Source organism: Sesamum indicum, linkage group LG11 (assembly GCF_000512975.1).
Source record: "Sesamum indicum cultivar Zhongzhi No. 13 linkage group LG11, S_indicum_v1.0, whole genome shotgun sequence".
NCBI lineage: Eukaryota > Viridiplantae > Streptophyta > Magnoliopsida > Lamiales > Pedaliaceae > Sesamum > Sesamum indicum.
In genome coordinates this window covers 13,552,835-13,574,198 of record NC_026155.1, presented here as the reverse complement: position 1 = coordinate 13,574,198, position 21,364 = coordinate 13,552,835, and the positions used below count along the sequence as shown (strand labels likewise).

Sequence of the window (21,364 nt, the reverse complement as noted above, 5' to 3'; positions counted from 1 at the left end):
GGTTTCAATAAATCGTCTGGGACGGATATCCTCGGCGGCGCTGTTCAAGGGATCATTATTCACTGCTATGGAGTGTACCGGGCTTTAACATGTACTCCATCAAATTTCATTTTCAATGTATTAAGCTTCGCCAAAATAATAAATTAGTTGGTTTTTATTTAATAGGTATTATAGTATAATAACCATGCTTCGTACTTTCTTCTCATTGGTGCATATAATAGGCAAATATGTAAGAGAATTCTTCAAGTGGTGTGGGCCCGTGAATTTGTCCATTTCGAATAGTTTCATCTCGTATTATTTTAAAAATCAAATAAATGAGCTCGTACTAAATATTGGCTAAAACCCTCATATTTTTGTAGGTTTTTATAATATTTCTAATTTTTGGTCTATTTAATATTTATTTCCTTATTAATTTTAAATAAAAAGCATGTTATTTCATTTTATTTAATCGAATAAAAGTTACTTCATTTTTTTAGGGTAATTTACAATAAATTCTATTGATGTTTGACATGATTACAAATATTTATTATTGTCTGGAAGGTCAGTAATACACCATAATTTTAACAACCGTATAAGAATTAATCCAACATGTTAGTCTTCATACATTTTCATTTATTTTTTTGATAAACTTATCAAAAATGTCTTTATCGGTTATGTATTATAATTTTTTTTGTTATTTTTGAAAAAATTTCAACTATCTCGTTCGATTTTTTATGATATTTTGTTTTTTTTAAATATAATATAATTAAATTGATAATTCTAAACCTATATGAAAAGGTTATATAACTTTATAAAATATTAAAAAGTAATATTTATAATTATATGAAATATAAGGAGAATTCGTTGTCATCTATATTTTTTTTAAATATATATCAGTGGTAGTGGTAGTGGTAGGTACTTTAAGAAGCTAAAGTTATACGCCACAAATGGTTGCCCACAGACAATAATGTCCTCGTGAGCTCGGCTAACCAAAAGAGCCGATTAAATCGGTTCATACATTTTCCCTCGTTCGACCAAGTTGCGATGAACGATTAATTGACAGGCCTCAATCCGCCCAGCCGTCAATCGCACTCGCATATACAACGCTCAGCCACCACAAAACACGCAGCTCCTATTCCCACCACGGCCACACCCCACCACATGAATTCAACCTCATCGAACCCTCCGCCTCCACCTCAGTCGGGTGACGGGTCGGGCAAGAAGGTCAGGAAGCCATACACCATTACCAAGTCCAGAGAAAGCTGGAGCGAAGAAGAGCACGACAAGTTCCTCGAAGCACTGCAACTGTAAAGTCTCTCTTCCTTTAGTTCCTCCATCGTATCTATGGTTGTAATCCTCTACATGTTTCTCTGCAAGTGCTCCCTTGTGCCGCAGCTGTTGATCTTCCAATTGATTTTACTGTACTATCAGATTTCTGACATGTTTTGCAATTCCTCCTGTATATGATCTAGTTGCTTACCTTTAGGACATTTTTTGTTAGGTGAGAAGAGTACAAGTAGTTGTGTGTGTTAGACAGAAGCCGGATTTGAGGCCCGGATGTATGATGCTGCATTTAACATCATGATGCTTTGGTTGTTCTATGAATTTGTTGATTTATTGATAGAACATGTAGCTGACAATTTTCCGCCGGCGTTTTTTGAAACTTTAGATCCAGATTATATTTTAAGGAGTGAATTCCACTTAACTCCCTTAATCTCTAGCAGTCAAACTTCTCCGTCTTCCCCCAATTCTCAATTAAACTCTACTCCTTAAATTGCTTCAATAGTTAAACAATTGAAATAATCTGAAGACCTCAGAGTTTCAGACTGGTTTGGTGATACAATTTGGACTCTATGGCTCAATAGGAGTTGGCAGGGTTATATACAATTAATACAGCTGGACTGACTGATGCTAAGATGATTTAATTCTGAAGTGATAGTATCTATACTAAAAGGTTGAGTTTTATATGTGTCTTTCTGAGATTGCACATATTGTTATGTAATAAGTTCTTCTGAAGGATAGTAGACTCCATATGGTATGATACAACCTCAGGTGTTGAAATTGGGAACTGCTACCTATGGCTTAGTTTATGCCTTTATGTTTTTCATTTTATAGTGCGCTGCTTTATCCCTTGCCTCTTTCTTTTCATTGCCTTTCCGGACAGTAAGTATATGAACTACTTGATGTTATTGAAAAATAAGAAACAAATTTTCTCATATAATGCATTCCAACTAAATTAATAGGTCAAAACAATGATATTAAGGTAACACTAAAGATCCTTTCTCAAAAATCTATTCATTTAGAAAAATAAATTAATCAACTCAGAGGTAAATAATCAAGTGCTTGACACCTTCAAACTGAAAGCTAGTGCAGTGTTGCCCTCGTAAGCTCTCAGTTATATCACTTTACTTGAATTCTTTGAATTGATTCAATTGTTAGTTGAATCGATTTAAAAGTTTCAGGAGAAAGTGAACAACTGAGTTCAAGGGTCAACTTCTGGCTAAGAGCTCGGTGGGTAAATTGGAATCGAAATTTAAGGTATTGTGAAGCACAGCTGGAAATTTTCTAAAGCTTGTGACTCTGTTTCTGACATGAAATTCAGGTTTGACCGCGATTGGAAGAAAATTGAAGATTTTGTTGGCTCAAAGACAGTAATTCAGGTGCTGAATTCATACTTTCATGACGCTACCTAAGGGTTGCTGATCATATAGTATTTTGAATTCCATGATATTTCACAAGCAGTATACCTGTCTCATTCACATAATGGATAGAAGTACTTAACCAGAACAAATAATAATCTGTTATTCTCATGGACATGGAGATTTAGAGAACTGTTTGGCTACATTTGGTTGCATGGAATTGGGGCCTCGGAGTTTGCGTTAGCATGTTTGGTTTGACTTTGAGGATATAAGTCCCAAGGCCTTAAATCCCATGTTCCCGGAAGTTGGCACTGAGTTCTAGAAATGATTTATTTGGATTAAGAAATCTGCCCTGATTGATATATATATATATATTTCTGTGTGGCATTGTTATTGATTTTTCTCCCTTGAAACTTTGTACACATGATTGAATCCTATTGAAAAATTTTATGACAGATCCGGAGTCATGCGCAGAAGTACTTTCTAAAGGTTCAGAAGAATGGAACAGCAGCTCATGTTCCTCCACCTCGTCCTAAGCGTAAAGCTTCTCATCCATATCCACAGAAGGCACCCAAAAATGGTTCGATTCCTGCATGCTATAAGAAAAATGATATTAGACCCAAAATTTTATAGTTCTGACAAGTTGAATGTGCTGTTTCTCATTACTGTGGTTGCCAGTTTTGGTGCCACTGCAAGCATCAGTGGCTTATCCTTCTACTTCTTCGATGAATCCTCTTGCACCTGGATATCCAACATGGGATGAAGCTTCAGTGCTTGTAAACAATCCATCAACTGGAGCCATGCCATCTGAAAATGAATACAATTTTCTTGCAGTTGAAGGTTTGCATCAGATCTCTGTGTGTTGTTTTTGCGCGAGAAGTTAAAGAAATGTATGCATATTTAGTTATGTGCAAAAGAACCCAGAAATTACATATTAAAGGGAACTCTTCCACTCTTATTATGACATGTAAACATTACTGATTCAGCTGATATTGGATCAAAGGGGGCTACCAGGATTAGTAACAACAGTGTAAGTAGCTTTGGAGGTTCCCCCAGAGCACCGCCAGGTTCCGAGCTAACAAAGCAAGGCAAGCAAGGTTCTGTACTGCACGGTAAACTTCTGGAGCAAGTTTCTCTTTAATTAGCAGTGTCCTGGTTTAAATCAGGTGCATGGAGATTTCAGGTTTCTGTCTTTCACCTTTCAGAGTTGGGATTAGAATGGCTGTCTTGGGGTTTGACTTAAATAGCTCTAGCTTTTGTTTGGGTTAGGTCTGTGCATGGTAGCTGATCTCATTGGCCTTTAGTTTTTCTTGCATACTTGTCGGAGACTTCTAATCAATGCCGCCACAACCTAGGTTGTCAGAACAACTTCTGCGTTTGTAATCATTTTATTAAGTGAGATAGTTACTTCCTTAATCTTAACATGAAAGTCAGCCCTTTGGGATGCAGTACCTTTGAAGCATCTGAATTCCTAATGCTAGTGATCTTCGTACTCGTTGCGTATGCTTATATCTGATGGTGTAACAGCAAAATATTGGGTTAATTAATTTTAGTAGTTAGAATTTTATTTCTTTATGGGTTTTTAATTTATTATAGATTGCAAAATAATATTGTTTAAGAAGATAATATGATTAAAAGGTAAGAAAAAAGGAAATTGCAAAGTGAAACGGGATAATGAGAAAAATAAGGCAAATGTCAGAACAGTGAAGTAGTTGAGATTTGTCTGCTCATGAGGATGGTGGGCAAATTCCCAAACCAAACTTGTGAGAGGACACAAATTTGGCTCTCTTGAATTATGACGTAGTAAGATAATGCAATTCTGGATGATGGCTATGAAAATGTCCAGAGCAGTTGAACATGTGTAGCCACACTAATTTTTCTTTCCTCTGGTTAGAATTATAGGAAGAGAATATATAATGTCTAAATAAATGCATGACCAAATATTAGCAGGACTTTCAGATAATTTTGTTGATACAAGTGATATGTGGGTCATGGTCTGTATTTGTCTTTTCAGGTATTCCAGATTTTGCTGAAGTCTACAGCTTCATTGGGAGTGTCTTTGATCCAGATCGTAAGGATCATGTACAGAAACTCAAGGAGATGGACCCCATAAATTTTGAAACAGTGAGTTGAATTTGATGATCTTTAGCTTGTGAACTCAATAATTCAATTGATTCTATGTGGAATGATGAACTGAAACTATTTTGTTTTCTAGTTTTTTTTTATACTCCCTTTCCATAAAAGTGAGAGGCATTTACATGGCTAGAAGTAAACATATACTACTGGACATACTGTCCATAGATGAAAGAGTTGAACAAATTATGTACAGTTTTCTTGTGAAAATCTCATGCCTGAAGATCATGCACACCTAAATGAGTGGTAGAATTAATTCCATGTTATAAGAAGGCACATAATATAGGAGACATCTGAAAACAAGGCCATGATGCCTCCCATTTACCTCACTCCAAAGGAGAGTCTGAAATTTTTGGTCGAGTGTGTTGCTCCTAGTGCATATATGTTCCGACGTTTTTGATGATTTGTATAGATTCATAACCAATTTCAACAACTATGTGGCTGCACATTATTCATGGGATTGCATCAGCTCCCAGTAATAACCTCCTCCTACATCTCGTTCCCTACCATTAATCAGCCGAACAATCTTCACTGTGATCATTGGTAGTAGAAAGAGAAAAGGATCACAGACTCGTGTTGTGAGGTGGTAAAGTAGCCTCCATCCAAATGCATGAAGGATTTGCAGATTTTAAAGAAGAGATTGATCCACTGAGAGTCTTTGTATTTAAACTCTTGGGGACAATTGGTACTCCAGCTCCTCTATTCACTGGCATGAGGGTACACTGTGTGCATTCATAAAAGGGCATCTCACTGTAATGCTTAGCTTGTGTTGCTACAGCAAGAGTTAATACACTAATCTAGAATTTATGCGAGTATAATGTTGAAAATTTACATAATAAAAAGATATTAGTAACTTGTCCAACAATGTGTGGTAGAATTTGTGGTGGTGGTGGGGCTGGGGGCTCCTTGACTGTGGTCATCATGAACCTGGGTAGCAAGCATTAGAAATGGATGCTCCACACTTTACTGGAGTTTTGCTGGAAGATACTAGTATCTTAAGCTAAGTTGGTGGTGTTAATAATGTTGTATTATGACGCAGATGTATATCAGTAATATATTGGCTTTAATAGCAACTTTTGTGCATTGTAAGCTCTACTCTTATCCTGTTTCTGAATTCTGATGAAGATACATAAAAATTGCTTTGTGCTTTACATGGACACTCCAAGTTCTGTATTTAGTTTGTTCTTTCTAGATTAACTTGGAAACATATCTCTGTGAATAGGTAGTTGGATTGATCCATGTTAAACATTATTTTTGTGCTCAAATGTATGTACATGGAGTTTGATGACCTCATATTGGAATGCAGGTCTTGTTATTGATGAGAAACCTTACCATCAATTTGTCCAGTCCTGATTTTGAGCCAATCGTAAGTATTCTTCTCTGTCTAATCGCTTCAGTATTTTGTCTAGAGGTATCTGTCATAGAACTCTCCATGCTAAATATGGTTCAAGCAGTGGTGGTTGGTTTAATTGCCTTGTCAATGGTCAATTAGAACAAAATTTCAAGAGGTAGGGCGGTGGACAGCATGCCCAAGTTGTCCTCAAATGATAATAAACAAGCATTAGCTGTTGGCAAAAGTGCATAGATTTTCTCAACATTCATTTACAACCTTTATTCTGTTGATTAATTTCGTAAAGAGAAAATATGGTTTCTCATTTATCTGAGCCTGATGTCGCTTACACCTTCTTGTTCATAGTACACCTTTGAGTTCTTTCTCTACCACTCACCCGGGGGAGTTCAAAATTCATAACCAATTTATTGACGATACCCCTGACAACTATGCTTTGATACTTGTATGCAACTTACTGAAAGCAGTTTCCATGTATGTCTGCAGAGAGAGGTTCTCTCATCATACGACCAGGCCAAAGCAGTAGGGCTTTCCTCTGGTACTGTCATCAGTGCTGAATAAGCATCACTGATTTATCAAAATCATTAGAATCCGTTTGTAGTGAGCCCTCTTCTTGCTTGACCACCTCCTCACAACATTGTCATCACTAGCTATGCGGGAGTTATATGTTTTTCTCGCCTTCACCAGCACCGCAGAAGAGAAGTCAGCAGTGAGTCTGAAAAGAAGTAAATATACACATGGCAGATCAGCGGTCTAAACAGTACCTAAGATGACAAGAAGATCATGCAATCATCTAATTTTCTCAGACGAGCACCTGACATCTGATTCCCTTGATATGTGTCCTGAGGTGGAACAAACCGCCGATTTTCCCCTGTTGTAGTTCTGGGCCTTCAACCCAGAAATGATGACATTTTGTTTAGATTTCGATTTTTTAGTCTCTCAGCTTTCCTACAAAACATCTAGTTTCAGTTCTGTGCGACATATTGTACCAGACTGCTGTAGCTGATCCAACATAAAGTTGTACTCCCTCCCTTGTTAATAACATGCCAACTCATTGCTCTGGTTGCTGCCTGTTTCTTCATGTAGATAGGGAGATCTTAATTCAGTTCTTGGTGTAAAGTTTAGGCAGAGGCTGGATGCTGGCAAATGCAGTGATGCTTGTTTGGTTGCTTTTCTCAGAGCAACTTAGAGAAGCACTGAATACATTGTATTGTTTCCTCTCCGTGGCAATTTAAATAGCCTACAACCATCACTATATGCATTCAGTCTCTAACATTTATACGCAGGGTAAATTACATTGATATTTTTTAAAAATTAAGTTAAAATATATGTGTTTTGCAGATTTAAAACTACATTTTTAAAGTTATAATTGTAATTACAACTATACTTTCTATTTAAAAATAAAATCTAAATAAACACCTATTAGAAAATATTACACTAACACCCCTCATGGTTCTAGATGTAATTTTGCATAAAAAAAAAAAAGAAGTATTTGTGTAAATTAACCTAATTTCAGGAAGTGTTAATGTAGCTTACACTTATATATTTTGTCGCATTATAAATCTCAACGTTCCATTGTGCTGGTTGTGCCAATAATTAGATTCTTAAGTTTTCCAATTTTAGTCCATATGGTCCCACAATAATATTTTCGGAGAATCACATTGTCCATTCATAATATTTGTTTTAATTACACGTAAATATCCTATGGTTTGAAATATTATATGTAGTATTCCAATCGTTTGCTTTTGTTCAACAAGTAAATTTCACCTGGCAATTAAAATTACTGAATTTAATTATATTAGCAAAATATTAAATGAAAATTTATATTTATCCTCAATTGACTTATTTTTATTCAAAAGAAAGTTTTTTTGACCAAACCACTGTTATAAAAATAAAGATATATCTCATTAAAATCATTAGCATGTAACAATATATAATGATAGTTTGGTTAAAAAATTATTATTTAACCTGTAATAAATCCGTAATAAAGTGATCAAGGATAAATGTAATTTCTTTTACTTAAATTTTTTACTAATCAATAAATTCTATGAATTTAACTAATAGAGGTTATATAATTGTTAGTTATCCCATAAATTATAATGTTTTTCTCCAAAAAATTTCATCAATTATCATGTAAAAAAACTTATATTGGTTAATATGCAAATTCTAGAATTCAAATATAAATCTACTAAAATATTTTTAACTGTAGGATAAGTATTAATATTTTTTTAATTATATAACAAGTATATTTAATCTGTTGTGTTATGTATTAGAAAAAAAATAATGACTATAGCTAAAACTCATGATAAATAATTATTATTAATCACAATTGAATAAATTATTGTAAAAAAATAACTTTTTATTATTAAAAAATTATCATGGTATAAATAAGTCATGACAAACAATTAGCTCCGCACTTGTAAAACTAACTCTAAACAATCGTTGTGTGACTATAGTTAATGATTGTTTGTACGGTTATTTATTAATTATCGTGGTTAAATGTTTTATTGCTTATGATAAATTTGGGCTTTGTCAGAATTGTTTTATTAAGTTGGGCCGAAATAAATGGGCTGAGAGGCCTAATCAAAGATGGCCCTTATAAGTGGTGTTTTTGTAACAAAATCATCGTTTCCTGCTATATATTGCTGATTCTCTCCAACCCTAATTTTTCACTCTCTCACTCAAAAACCCTAGTGCCTTCGTTTTTCCGTATCCCCCCTCCCCCCTTCCCCTCTTCCGCAAACCGCAAGCTGGTGAAATGGCTGCCGCCCCCGCCGCCGCCCGTCCTCTCGTTACCGTCCAAGGCCTAGAGAACGACATGGCCACTGACGGAGGCGCCGCCGCCAACTCCGTGCCTCTTCCAGATGTGATGAAGGCGGCCATCCGCCCTGACATCGTTACATTTGTACACGGCCAAATTTCAAATAACGCCCGTCAGCCCTATGCCGTCTCTAAGCGCGCCGGCCACCAGACCTCGGCCGAGTCCTGGGGTACTGGCCGTGCTGTTTCCCGTATCCCTCGTGTTCCCGGTGGCGGTACCCACCGCGCGGGGCAGGGAGCCTTTGGAAACATGTGCCGCGGTGGAAGGATGTTTGCGCCTACTAAGATCTGGCGCCGCTGGCACAGGGCAGTCAATGTGACTCAGAAGCGCCATGCCGTCGTTTCGGCGATCGCCGCATCTGCCGTTCCTTCGCTGGTGCTTGCACGTGGACATAAGATTGAGGAAGTTCCTGAATTGCCTCTTGTTGTGTCCGACACTGCGGAGGCTGTTGAAAAAACTAATGCTGCTCTCAAAATCCTCAAGCAAATTGGGGCTTTCACCGATGTTGAGAAGGCAAAGGACAGCCATGCCATCCGCGCTGGAAAAGGAAAAATGCGTAACCGCCGATACATTTCGAGGAAAGGGCCACTCATTGTTTATGGAACTGAGGGAGCGAAACTGGTTAAGGCTTTCCGCAACATCCCTGGTGTAGAAGTTGCTCATGTTTCACGCCTTAATCTCCTAAAGCTGGCTCCTGGAGGCCATCTTGGGAGGTTTATTATCTGGACCAAATCTGCTTTTGAGAAATTGGATGAGGTTTATGGCACCTTTGACAAGCCCTCTGAGAAGAAAAAGGGGTATGTATTGCCCAGGACTAAGATGGTGAACGCTGACCTAGCCAGAATTATCAACTCTGATGAGGTGCAGTCTGTTGTGAATCCAATCAAGAAGGAGATCAAGAGAGCTCCATTGAAGAAGAACCCATTGAAGAATCTCAATGTGATGTTGAAGCTCAACCCGTATGCAAAGGCTGCCAAGCGGATGGCACTCTTAGCCGAGGCCCAGAGAGTGAAGGCTAAGCAGGAGAAACTTGATAAAAAGAGGAAGCAGATTACTAAGGTACTTTTGTCTTTGCATATTTCCCACTCCATAACGTTATTGACAATGCAGTTTCTAATTGCTTTTCTGCAAAATGAATCATATTTGCTTGAATCATTCTGGTTCATACAACTATCGTGTAAATGTCTCTTGTGTGACCGATATTATTCTTTTTATCCTTATGTGCATCGATTGAATTTAATTCTTCGAGAAATCTGTTTGGTAAATAGTGGATTACATTTGTGTCAACTAATTTTGTTGTGATTGGCGGTTCTTTTGCATGATGTGCTCTGTGTTAATGGAGTTTAAGTTTGGAAAATTGTTCAAGACATGATTCTCTTAGTTGCTTGCGCATTTGTCAGTTTGGTACGAAGTTGCTTTATTGCTTATAATATTCTCTTCTACATACGTACGTGAGATTGAGGTTAGTCACAGTGGGCATTTAGCTAATGCAAATGGGGTATGGCTTGCCTGATTTGCTTGCCAATACACTTGTATAATTTTGTGCTAGTCCTCACTTGAGTACGGCTCACTTTGTGGGTATTTCATGTTTGATATTCTTGATATGCTGTTTTCTGTACTTCCATCTACTGATCCTCCATTGCATTTTTGAGGTCTGACTCATTGTTTTCATTTTTGTTTTATGGTTAAGATCTGAATCCATGCCTGTAATTGTATGTTTTCCCCGTTTTTGTTGCCTGTAGGAGGAGGCATCAGCAATCAAATCGGCCAGCAAGACCTGGTACAAGACGATGATCTCAGATAGTGACTACACAGAGTTTGAGAACTTCTCAAAGTGGTTGGGTGTCTCTCAGTGATTGAATCTTTATTTTGATGCGTCTTCTAGAACCTACATGTTTAGTTTGTTTTAATTACCGTTTTTGGGTTTGGAGATTTAAAAGACATTGTTGAGACATCATATGGGATATGGGAATTTGTTGCGACAACCTCCTTTACTTTCCATTTTTCCCCTTATGATTTATTTTGTTTTAAGGAATTTTTGTTGAGACAATTCAAAAGATTTTGATTGGTTTATTATTAATTTATTGCAGATTAAATAAATATTTTTAATGATTAAATTGTTTGACTAAGTTATATTAATTTTTATTCAGGTTTTTTTGTTAATATTAGTGAATTTGGTGAGTTTTGATTAATATTAGAAGGATTTGAGAGAAAAATTAGGGTTTGTAAGTAGAAATTGAAAATTTTGAGAAAAATCAGAGTTTGAGATGTTGAGAATGTGTGCATTATCTTGTGAGAAATAATATCAAGTAGGTGAAAATCCAATAAGTTGCACATTTCACTAAAATTTTTTTTGCCACTATTTTTCTTTTTCAGGAATAAAAGGATTAAAAGTCACACTTGTCAAATATAAAGGACAAAATTTATTTTATTAAAATACATACATGACTGAATTTGTTTAATCAATAATTGCAAAATTAAATATGTCAAAAGTTTCAAACATACAAGCTAAATATGTTTATTAAAAAGATAAAAAATATAACAACACTATAGTTGCAGTATGAAAAGTGAGATTCTGCCAACATATTATTTTAAATAGATTGTAGAGAAAGAAAATAGATATTTCGAGAGAATCAATGGGCATTACTTGGGGAGGGTAAAAATGAAAAAGAAACCAACTTAGAAATTGAAGGGGAAAGAAAGAGAAAGAAAAAGGAAAAAAAATTAATTACTGCCTAATAATGCAGTTATTAATAGACAAAGAAACTAAAAAGAGTGCCGGTAAATTAATATAGTAAAAGATAGATTATGTTACCCAAGCCGGAAATGTCATTAAGTAGAATAATGTTATGAAGGGAAAGCATGTCCGAGTATTCAGTAAATCGGATAGTGATATCAAGCTCAAAGAAAAACGTTGGTTTTAATTGTTGAATACAGATCCGGACAACATAAAGAAAGAAAACTTCTATAATAAAGCAGCAGCAGCAGCAATCATACAGACAGAAGCTCCCTCACTTAACTGCACATGAGAGACTTGGAAAAAGATTTTATGGCGAAGAACACCAACTGTAGATGGAAAAGATGCAGCATGCATAGCTTACCACAAGTTAGCGGATGCTTCAGGACTACAAGTGTCTGAAACACCGCAGTCAGAAACATACAAGAACCAGAGTAGAAGTAAAGAGGAAAATAATGCAGCTGAGAATCAAGCCTATGGTACAGTGGATTTCCTGCTCAAGCAGGAAACATCGAAACCAGGTTATAAAGACATAGGTTGTGATAGCACATGGCATCATCCATTCAACAATCTGCCATTATGGAAGTCAAGTGAGAACCAGGTTATAAAGACATAGGTTGTGATAACATATGGCATCACCCATTCAACAATCTGCCATTATGGAAGTCTAGTGGGAACATGGGAACCAGAAACACCCAATTCTTTCTTTTCTTTATTTTTTGACGCAATGTTAAGTTCCATTCCAATTTCCAACTAAAGAAAATGTAAACAATATGTATGGTTTCATTCAAACAGAAGATTGTAAAGATCCAGAAGAAACAACGCCAACTCACCCAAACCATAAGCCATCATGTTCATAAATCGAGTTCTTCTATTTAGTCGAGGAAAAAGGATGGCCTAGGGCTCCCAGAAAATAAGACAGTTTTTGGCACAAATGAATATTAAATTTTCATAATACCAAGTTAGAAACTACAGTGCAAATAGGCAAAAATGATGCCAAATCCTTTTCATTATACAAATTCCAGGCAGAAAAGGCAAAATCGGAGTCCAGATAGACAGAATTGCTCTTAGACAACAGAATACCGGCCAGGCTGTGCTGAACCTGGAAGTGATGATGCTTGATTTGTGATATCCTCCAACACACGCTTTAGCTCTGCTTTTGCCCTCTTGACGGATTGCTCAGTAGGGCCCTCAATGAACAAGTAAAGCTTTCTTTCCCCTGGTCCTGGAATCCTGCCTGGTGGATAGTATTGCCCTCTAGTTGTGATGGCAGCTCCAGTCCATTCAGAGATCGGGCCCAGAGTTTCCTTGTGTGTCACCTTCCAACGAGCATTTTGAGGAAAATCATTTATTTCCAATTCTGCTTCATAATGTTCAGGCATGGCATCAGCCTGAATCTTTGCCAAGTTATGCTGCAAATTCATTGCAGCTGCCAGAGCTGCTGCCCTAGCTGCCCCATCGCTGCTGCCAACTGGCAGTCCAGCCCCAGGTACAACTGCCGCCACGCCCGGAATTGTCAAACCAAGAACACTAGGCAGAGAAACAGGTAATCCACCATTAGGAATGAGCTGAGCTGCTGAGATAGGTGTTGGGACTGAAGGAACAGTCACTTTGGAAGCAGCAGCAAGAGCTGCAGCCTGAGCAAGGACTGCTTGGTGAGAGATGTCACCACCTGCTTTTCTAACTCCTTCATCTTCATCTTCTGAGTCTGATTTATCTTCCTCAAATCCATACTCTTTTGCCTGAGCTTTCTTTGCAGCTCTCCTCACCTCATCCTCCTCTTCATTAAATTTAAAACCACTGCCACCATAACCAGTCCCATGGGCTTGCTCAAGCCCTTGATTAACCTTCGCCATAAATCCATCAGCAAGAGCTCTAAGGTCATCTGGAACACTCTGTTCCGATAATTCCAGTGCTTTTACAAGATCTGGTGCATATCTTGCATCTTCCTCAGAAACAAATGTGATAGCACAGCCTTTTCTACCAGCTCGGCCTGTTCTACCAACCCGATGAACATAATCCTCATAATGGTTAGGAACATCAAAGTTAATGACTAATTCGAGCTCCTTGACATCTAAACCTCTAGCAGCAACACTCGTAGCAATCAATAAATTGCACACATTACTCTTAAAATCAGCTATGGTGGATTCACGGTCTGTCTGATCCTTTGCTCCGTGAAGTGACAGGCAAGGATATCCAGACCTAATCAAATCCCTAAACAATGCATCGCATTTCTCTTGTGAATGTACAAAGATCAAAATTTTGCCCTTCTCATACCATTCTCCAAGTAGTTCTAAGAGTCTAAGGAACCTATCACTTTCTGGTCTTACCTCAACTAGTTGGGTTATATCCTTGTTCACAACACTCCTCCCACCTACCTGTATTTCAACAGGTTTATTCAACACTTTACGAGCCAGAATTTCAACCTGACGAGGGAAAGTGGCAGAAAATAGCACGGTTTGACGGTCTGGTCTTGTATTTTGAACAATTCTCGTAATCTGAGGTTCAAAACCCATATCAAACATTCGATCAGCTTCATCCATGACCAAATAAGTGACACGACGCAGATTTGTAATCTTACCACCACTAGTGCATAATATGTCAATCATCCTACCTGGGGTACAAACAACAATCTCAGCCCCTCGTTTCAACTCACTAATCTGCTGAGCGACCCCAGAACCTCCATATACAGGAACACAGCTGAGACCCATCACCTTTGCAAACTTCTTGATATCACTGTGGATTTGCTGGACAAGCTCTCTTGTGGGAGCCATAATAAGGCCAATAGGGCCATCTCCAGACATCAATGGAGGTTGGTCCTTAATGTGCCTCAACATGGGTAACACAAATGCTAGAGTTTTGCCAGATCCTGTTTTTGCAATACCAATGCAGTCTCGACCGCTCATAATTATAGGCAAGGCCTGTGCTTGAATTGGCATCGGTTTTTCATAATTCAACTTCTTTATAGTATCCAAAATCTTAGTTGACAATCCAGTCTGATGCCAGGTCTTGACAGGTTTTGGGACATCCTTTCCATGTATCTTTAATTCCAGTTGTTTCCTGTATGAAGCGACCTCTTCAGGTGTCATCCTGGAGATTTCCTTCACTTCAATATAGAAATTCTTCCGGAAGGGAGGATAATCAATTTTTGAATGATCAACTATTGACAGCTTCTCAACTTTGGTCTTCTTCACTCGTTTCATAAATTCTTCATCATCTTCATCCTCCAAAGGATCTTCATCATTTTCAAGGTCTCCATAGTCTGAATCAGAATTTTCTCCAGGAATAATTCTTCCCATAGATTTGTTCATCCCCTTTTTAGGATGTTCCAAGTTTGGTTTACCATTTCTTTCAACCAATTCAGGACCAGAGTCATTTGGAACAGGAGGCACAACACTGTTTAGCTTCTCTACTTCAGGCAACACCATAGAATTCATAAATGCATCTAAAGGATCAATTTCATCATCCCCAGCAGCATCGTCAGCACCACTCTGCAAAGTAGCCTCATTATCAACATCAACAGACATGCCATTTTCATCATCGCCACTGAGTTTTCCAGCTCCATCCTCATCCACATCCATGGCTACTTTTCCCTCAGGGCCAGCTTCTTCATCATCAGATTCCCCCTCCAGAGTCCATGCCTTGCCAGACTTGGGTTCATGAGTCCCTGGAACCCCAAGTGTTTCTTTCTCAGATTCTTCCTTCTTCCTTCTTAGTTCTTGCCACTCCTGAACTCTCCGTCTCCGCTTCTCCATCTCCTCATCTAATCTCTTTTGCTCTTCAGCAAAATCCTCTTCCCGTGTCTTTTCTTTCCTGACTTCTGGGTCTGCATCTCCCTTTCTCCGCGGGCTACTGTCTTGACTATCATCCCTACGCCGATTTGTCTTGCTGCTTGGTTCCACATCCCTGTCCAGATGATCTTCTTCTCTCCTGCGCCTTTTCCTCTCATGATCCCTAGCAACATCTTCATCACTACTGTACGACCTATCCCTATCTCGGCGTTTTTCCCTTTCATGTATTTTTTCTCTCTCTTTTCTTTCCCTCTCTTTTTCCTTCTCCCTCTCCCTCTCCCTCTCCCTCCTCTCCCCCTCTCTCTTTCTCTTTCTTTCTCCCTCTCCCTCTCTTTCTCTCTCTCTCTATTCTCCCGTGCTCTATCCCTATCTCGTGCCCTTTCTTTCTCCCTGTCCCTGTCCTTCTCCCGGTCTTCCCTGTCTCTGTCAACTTCTCTATCATCCCTGTCCTTTTCTCTACCTTTGGCCTTGTCTCGAGCCCTTTCATCATCACGGCTCCTGGTTCTTTCCTGCTCTCGTTCCTTTTCCCGGCGCTTACTCTTGTGCTTTTCTCTGTCCCTGTGCTTGTCATCAACACTCTTTTCTCTATCATGGCGGCTATCCCGGTCTTTGTCCCTCTCCCTGTCCCTCTGCCTCTCTCCATTCCTCTCCTTCTCACGATTACGATCCTCTTTATGGTGACTTACTTTCATTTCTTCCTTTTCAGAGCCCTCCCTCCGAGATTTGCTTTTCAGCTCTTCCATTGATACACTGACTGTTAAATCAATAATTAATCACCCTGTAACTCCAAAGAGAAGCAAATTTTGCCTCGAACCACTCTGTAAAAACAGTATCTACCATTAATTTGGTAATCAACAAATATTATGAAGAAGTTAATCAGTTCAATCACATGGCTGGCACATCACAAAATGAGGGAAAAATAGGAAATATCGTCTGGCATCAGATATACATACAGAACTTGATCCCCGATATGTCAACCTAGTTTTTAAATCACAATTCTTATACAAAAAAAAAAAAAAAATGAAACCCTAACGCTAAAGCCTACCTCTTTCTGCTTCCGCTTGTATTATCGTGTGAAGGTGGAAATTGAATGAAATTTGGTGTTTATGAGTGGACCTAATTGCGCGCGAGTAAAAAGACAGAGCCGCTGGTGGCGGTTTGCAGAAGAGTAGGATCCTTCGAGGTAGATAAATTGGAAGGGACTGACTGCGGGAGTCCAATAGCCCTACTCTTATGGTGTCGATTGCCACCACCGCGAAATAGCGACCAAAGGCGGTGCACACGGCGTCCTGTGGCGGACGGTTTAGGGCTTCGATTGGGATGCGGAGTGGTCGAATTCTCTAATGACGTTTTCTCTTTTACTTTCTAAAAATATATACTTAATTTAACAGAACTGGAAACTTTTAAAATAGGTGGGGTGACCCATCGGCCATGGGTTTAGAAAGGCCAACGCCACCCTTTTAAACCCAGTTATTAAACGGGTCCGCCCGCCAAAACCAATTCATATTTGTTAACGGGTTCGGGTCAGTTCCGACAACACGTCCTACGCGAAATACATACAAATAAGGGGTGATAAAAAAAATTTAAAATCGCCCAAAGTTGTCCGAATTGAACCTTTTTCATGATTTATTTTTTAAATTACAATTCTAAATTTAAACTAAAATTGCACTGTAGTATTTATTTATTTTTAATTTAAGATTTAAAAAATCATCAAAAATCAAAACACGCCACTGAATTTATAATTAATTTTTTGAATTATATATATTAATTCAAAAAAATTAATATTTTAAAGAATTTCATATTCAAATTATAATTTCAAAATTCATATGTTATAAAAAAATCCACATTACAAAGCCTATTTTTGTAAAATTTATTTTGACTTTATACAATAATAAATAAATACATGTTTAATTCTTTAAGCCCATTTGATGATTGTTTTAATTTTTCATTTATTTTTTCTCCTCCTTTTCCTCTTCTTTCTTTTCTCTCTTAACGCTTTTTTTATTTTATTTTTCTGTCTTTTATCTCTATTCTCTATAAATCGAACATTTACCTTTGTTGGGTTAATATATATGATCTTATTTAATCTATTTAAAGTATTAAAGAATGTCGATGGTCTATGACGTATAATGTTGACTTTTCTTGCTTGCTACATATAAACACTCGTGAATTTATTTATTAATTTTTGTTAATATCAACAACTCATATTTGTTATAAATATTAAAATCATCAAACCGTCCGAAACCGCACATTTGATTTGACTCTAAAAGTGATAATTTAAAAAATTATTTTATAAAATGACCAATGATAATTCGAGTTAAAAATAGGTTTGAAAAGACGAAAAACTGCACCATGACCACTCCTATATTTGAAATGAGATATATTTTTCTCTTCTATATTTTTATAAATATATGAACCCGTTAAAATTATTTGAACATAATTTGGTATCAATTGTTATCATTATTTTAATAAATCATATTGGGCCTACATGGAAAAGAGGCCTTCAAATTGGGCCGGGAAAACAAAGGTCAATCTTCATCGCATAACAAGAACAAACACGTGGCGATAGATAACGGGCAAGGCCTAATTTGGGGCCACCAGCCGACGAGTTAGACGAAAAAACATGATCTCGGCGTTTAGGCTGCACTCGTCACACCACTATTTGGAAAGCAATGGAATTTGATAGAAGTTTCTGGTTCATTGCTCTCGACCTATATATGACTGCGGGCGATCTCCGATTGCTTCAGTTGATCTGAATTTGCAGCTTTTGTTGCGGTTCGAGGTTTTGCTGGTATTTTTGCAAGAGGTTGATACAGTTGGGAAGTTTGTAGAGATGGTGAAGAAATATCCGGTGGTGAGTGAAGAGTATCAGGCGGCTGTGGAGAAATGCAAGAGGAAACTGAGAGGTTTCATTGCTGAGAAACAATGCGCTCCTATCGTGCTGCGTTTGGCGTAAGCTCATAATAGGATGCTTGTTTGTCTGTTTTGTTTTTTGCTTCAAGCTCTGTACGCTGCTGCTGTGTGTTTATAGCCATTTTTATGCATGTTCTCTGCGCTCGTATTAAACATCTTTTTGTATCTTACCTGTTGTTCTACGGACGAATGTATGGTTTTATTAACGAATACGTGTGTACATATCTTTAGTTCGAATCTCAACATAATTTTCATTCTATGAAACAGCTGTTTGAAATAGCTTGGATTTCCGCACAGAGATAGACATACAAATTCTGGTGCTGAGTATATCGAATTACAGTTTTGAATTATCTGCTTAGGGTTGAGTTTAGTTTATGTGAGTGTCTAGGAGCATTCTCGTGTTAAAGGTGTTAATGCATTAATGTTCAAGTTACAGATTACCTGCTTAGCATGTTCAAACTGAAATAATTAATGATTGAAACTATTCCCATTTACCATTCAGTTACGCTGGGTATGAGAATATTTCCGTGACATGTTGAAGTCTATTCATCATTTCAGCACATTGGAGTGGTCGCACGGTATCAATGTTGATTACTAATTGGGTTCATTGTGGTCTTCCAGATGGCACTCTGCTGGAACTTATGATTGGAAAACAAAAACTGGAGGACCATTTGGGACAATTAGGCACCCTGCAGAACTTTCTCATGAAGCTAACAATGGCCTTGATATAGCCGTTAGGCTATTGGAGCCGATAAAGCAGCAATTCCCTATACTTAGCTATGCAGATTTCTACCAGGTAATTTAGTGTGTGTTGCTTGAACTCTAAATTAGACATAACTTTTATCTATTTTCATTATTTTGTATCTGATATTATTTTCTGAAAGTATTTTTTGCGCTATTAACTTGTTATAGCTGGCTGGGGTTGTTGCTGTTGAAGTGACTGGAGGGCCTGAGATTCCTTTTCATGCTGGAAGACAGGTTAATCTCTCTACTTCCTATTACGATCATCAGTTAAATGAAGTAGGAAAGTACAGTAGCAGAAATCTTGGATGCAGTTGAATTATTCTTCTGTATGCTGGTGTGTTATTTTAGTATCAGTTTGACATCTGAAACAAAATACTAAAGTTGAATCATTCTTCGGTATGTTGTGGTCATTTTACTGTGTTGGGAGACTGTTATTGCTCTCTACTTATCTATAGCTAGTATAGTCTAGATGCGAGTGTCTAACAAATTTAGGATGGCTAAGTTCATTTATATTTAATTTTATTTCAGTTTCACAAGGTTTAATTTTGATGCTTTTTTATTTCAAATTTGAAAAAATGGTATTTATCTTCTCATCATGTACACCACGTTGGTGATTGAGTTTATTTTCAAATTCAAATGCTTTTATGTCATACTGAAGAATCTCTTTGCTTCCAGGACAAAACAGATCCCCCTCCAGAAGGCCGCTTACCTGATGCCAAGAAAGGTAACCCTTCATATTTCCCCTTAGTCCTAAACAAGCAAATACAAGAACTTTGAAAATTTAACATTGTTAAGTGAAGATCAGAATATGATCTTTTACCATCAACTTCTCAGGCTCAGAACACTTGAGGGAAGTTTTTGGGCACATGGGCTTGAGTGATAAAGACATTGTTGCTCTGTCTGGTGGTCATACCCTGGTATGTTAGAAAGAAAGTGTTGAAATCTATACTATCACTACTATAATGTGAATTTTATTAAACCAATTAAATATGCTCTTGGAGGGTTTTCCAGGGTAGGTGCCATAAGGAAAGATCTGGATTTGAGGGACCATGGACCCGTAATCCTCTTATATTTGATAATTCCTATTTCAAGTAAGCCCTTTGATAGTTAATCCTGTAACTCCTCATTTGTTTTAGCACTATATTTGATTGCAATCTGAAGATTCATTACTTCACTTTACATGCCAAGATAAGCTGAAAGAAGCAACCATTGATCAATACTTCTGAATTATCAAACCAGGGAACTTCTTAGTGGGGAAAAAGAAGGTCTCATCCAGCTGCCAACAGATAAAGCTCTTCTGGAGGATCGCAGCTTCCGCCCTCTTGTTGAAAAATATGCAGCAGTAAGCTGATATGATTTATCCATCAGATTAATGTTCGTTGATCATAATTCGAAGTGATCAAAAGTTTCTGAAACATTTTCATACTTCCACCAGGATGAGGACGCCTTCTTTCATGACTACGCTGAAGCGCACTTAAAGCTGTCAGAGCTCGGGTAAGTGTAGCGCGGTTTGGAATAAAAGACAAAATTAGAAAGGGGAAGAAAAAAAAAAAAAAGAAGAAGAGGGGCAGATGGGCAGGTTGGAATGGATTAAAAATGGATCCAGAAACTGTTCCGTTATGGATCAGATCTGTTCTGACTTGCTCTGCTATTTGATTCTTTGTTTTTGTTTTCTATCTATGACCAGCTCGTGAGTAATACACGACTTCAATTATCCATATGCAAATCAGTAATCTCCTTTTATTTAATATTTTTCAATTTTAGTTCATTAAGCTAGGATTCAGATACTCCAAAATCAAGTCACTTGATCCTGCAGTGAGTCAAAACTGATCCATGGATCCCGACCCATTCTGCCACAATAGTTGATATTGTGCCAAATAGGGAACAACAACATTGTGTGATGACATTTTCTTTTTTATGTGTGGTTAACTCCAGATTTGCGGAAGAAGAGTAGATTGCAGCGCAGAGTTGGCAGGGTCTTCTATTTGGTATATGGAACCGTTATCTATATTTCTTTCTCCACATCCACCCTTTACAGAAGTCTGTGTGATCGTCTCCATGTTCTGCCCTTGTGTTGCATGAGTTCTATGATTGTGATTTCGCCTCTTGCGTATGTGAATTTCCTTAGTGGCTGTCCACTTCCAGCCTTGCTTCTGTTGTATGTATAAAGTGTATTACATGAATAAATGACTTGTATTTTTATATAACATTTCTTAATAATTTGATCAGAAAGAATCGAGTGAAAAGCAGTTACAAGTA

General features: G+C 37.6%; 4 protein-coding genes across 4 annotated transcripts; 3 read left to right on the top strand and 1 right to left on the bottom strand.

Moving 5' to 3' along the window:
• LOC105174349 (protein REVEILLE 8) lies at positions 919 to 7,356 on the top strand. The gene is made up of 8 exons (XM_011096427.2): positions 919 to 1,286; positions 2,582 to 2,639; positions 3,075 to 3,198; positions 3,297 to 3,458; positions 3,605 to 3,730; positions 4,633 to 4,742; positions 6,058 to 6,117; positions 6,586 to 7,356. The coding sequence occupies exons 1-8, from the start codon at positions 1,141 to 1,143 to the stop codon at positions 6,658 to 6,660; spliced, it is 861 nt and encodes a 286-aa protein (XP_011094729.1). The 5' UTR covers positions 919 to 1,140; the 3' UTR covers positions 6,661 to 7,356.
• On the top strand, positions 8,751 to 10,990 carry LOC105174348 (60S ribosomal protein L4). Its single transcript, XM_011096426.2, has 2 exons — positions 8,751 to 9,979; positions 10,663 to 10,990. Exons 1-2 carry the CDS (start codon positions 8,858 to 8,860, stop codon positions 10,774 to 10,776), a joined length of 1,236 nt encoding a protein of 411 aa, XP_011094728.1. The 5' UTR covers positions 8,751 to 8,857; the 3' UTR covers positions 10,777 to 10,990.
• Positions 12,511 to 16,859, bottom strand: LOC105174347 (DEAD-box ATP-dependent RNA helicase 42). Its single transcript, XM_011096424.2, is given in 3 exon segments — positions 12,511 to 15,742; positions 15,745 to 16,266; positions 16,494 to 16,859. Coding segments are annotated over 2 exon segments (3,465 nt in total). The 5' UTR covers positions 16,192 to 16,266; positions 16,494 to 16,859; the 3' UTR covers positions 12,511 to 12,724.
• LOC105174346 (L-ascorbate peroxidase 2, cytosolic) lies at positions 18,125 to 21,364 on the top strand. The gene is made up of 9 exons (XM_011096423.2): positions 18,125 to 18,400; positions 18,983 to 19,157; positions 19,274 to 19,339; positions 19,781 to 19,829; positions 19,940 to 20,022; positions 20,117 to 20,196; positions 20,345 to 20,447; positions 20,541 to 20,599; positions 21,041 to 21,364. Exons 1-9 carry the CDS (start codon positions 18,282 to 18,284, stop codon positions 21,057 to 21,059), a joined length of 753 nt encoding a protein of 250 aa, XP_011094725.1. The 5' UTR covers positions 18,125 to 18,281; the 3' UTR covers positions 21,060 to 21,364.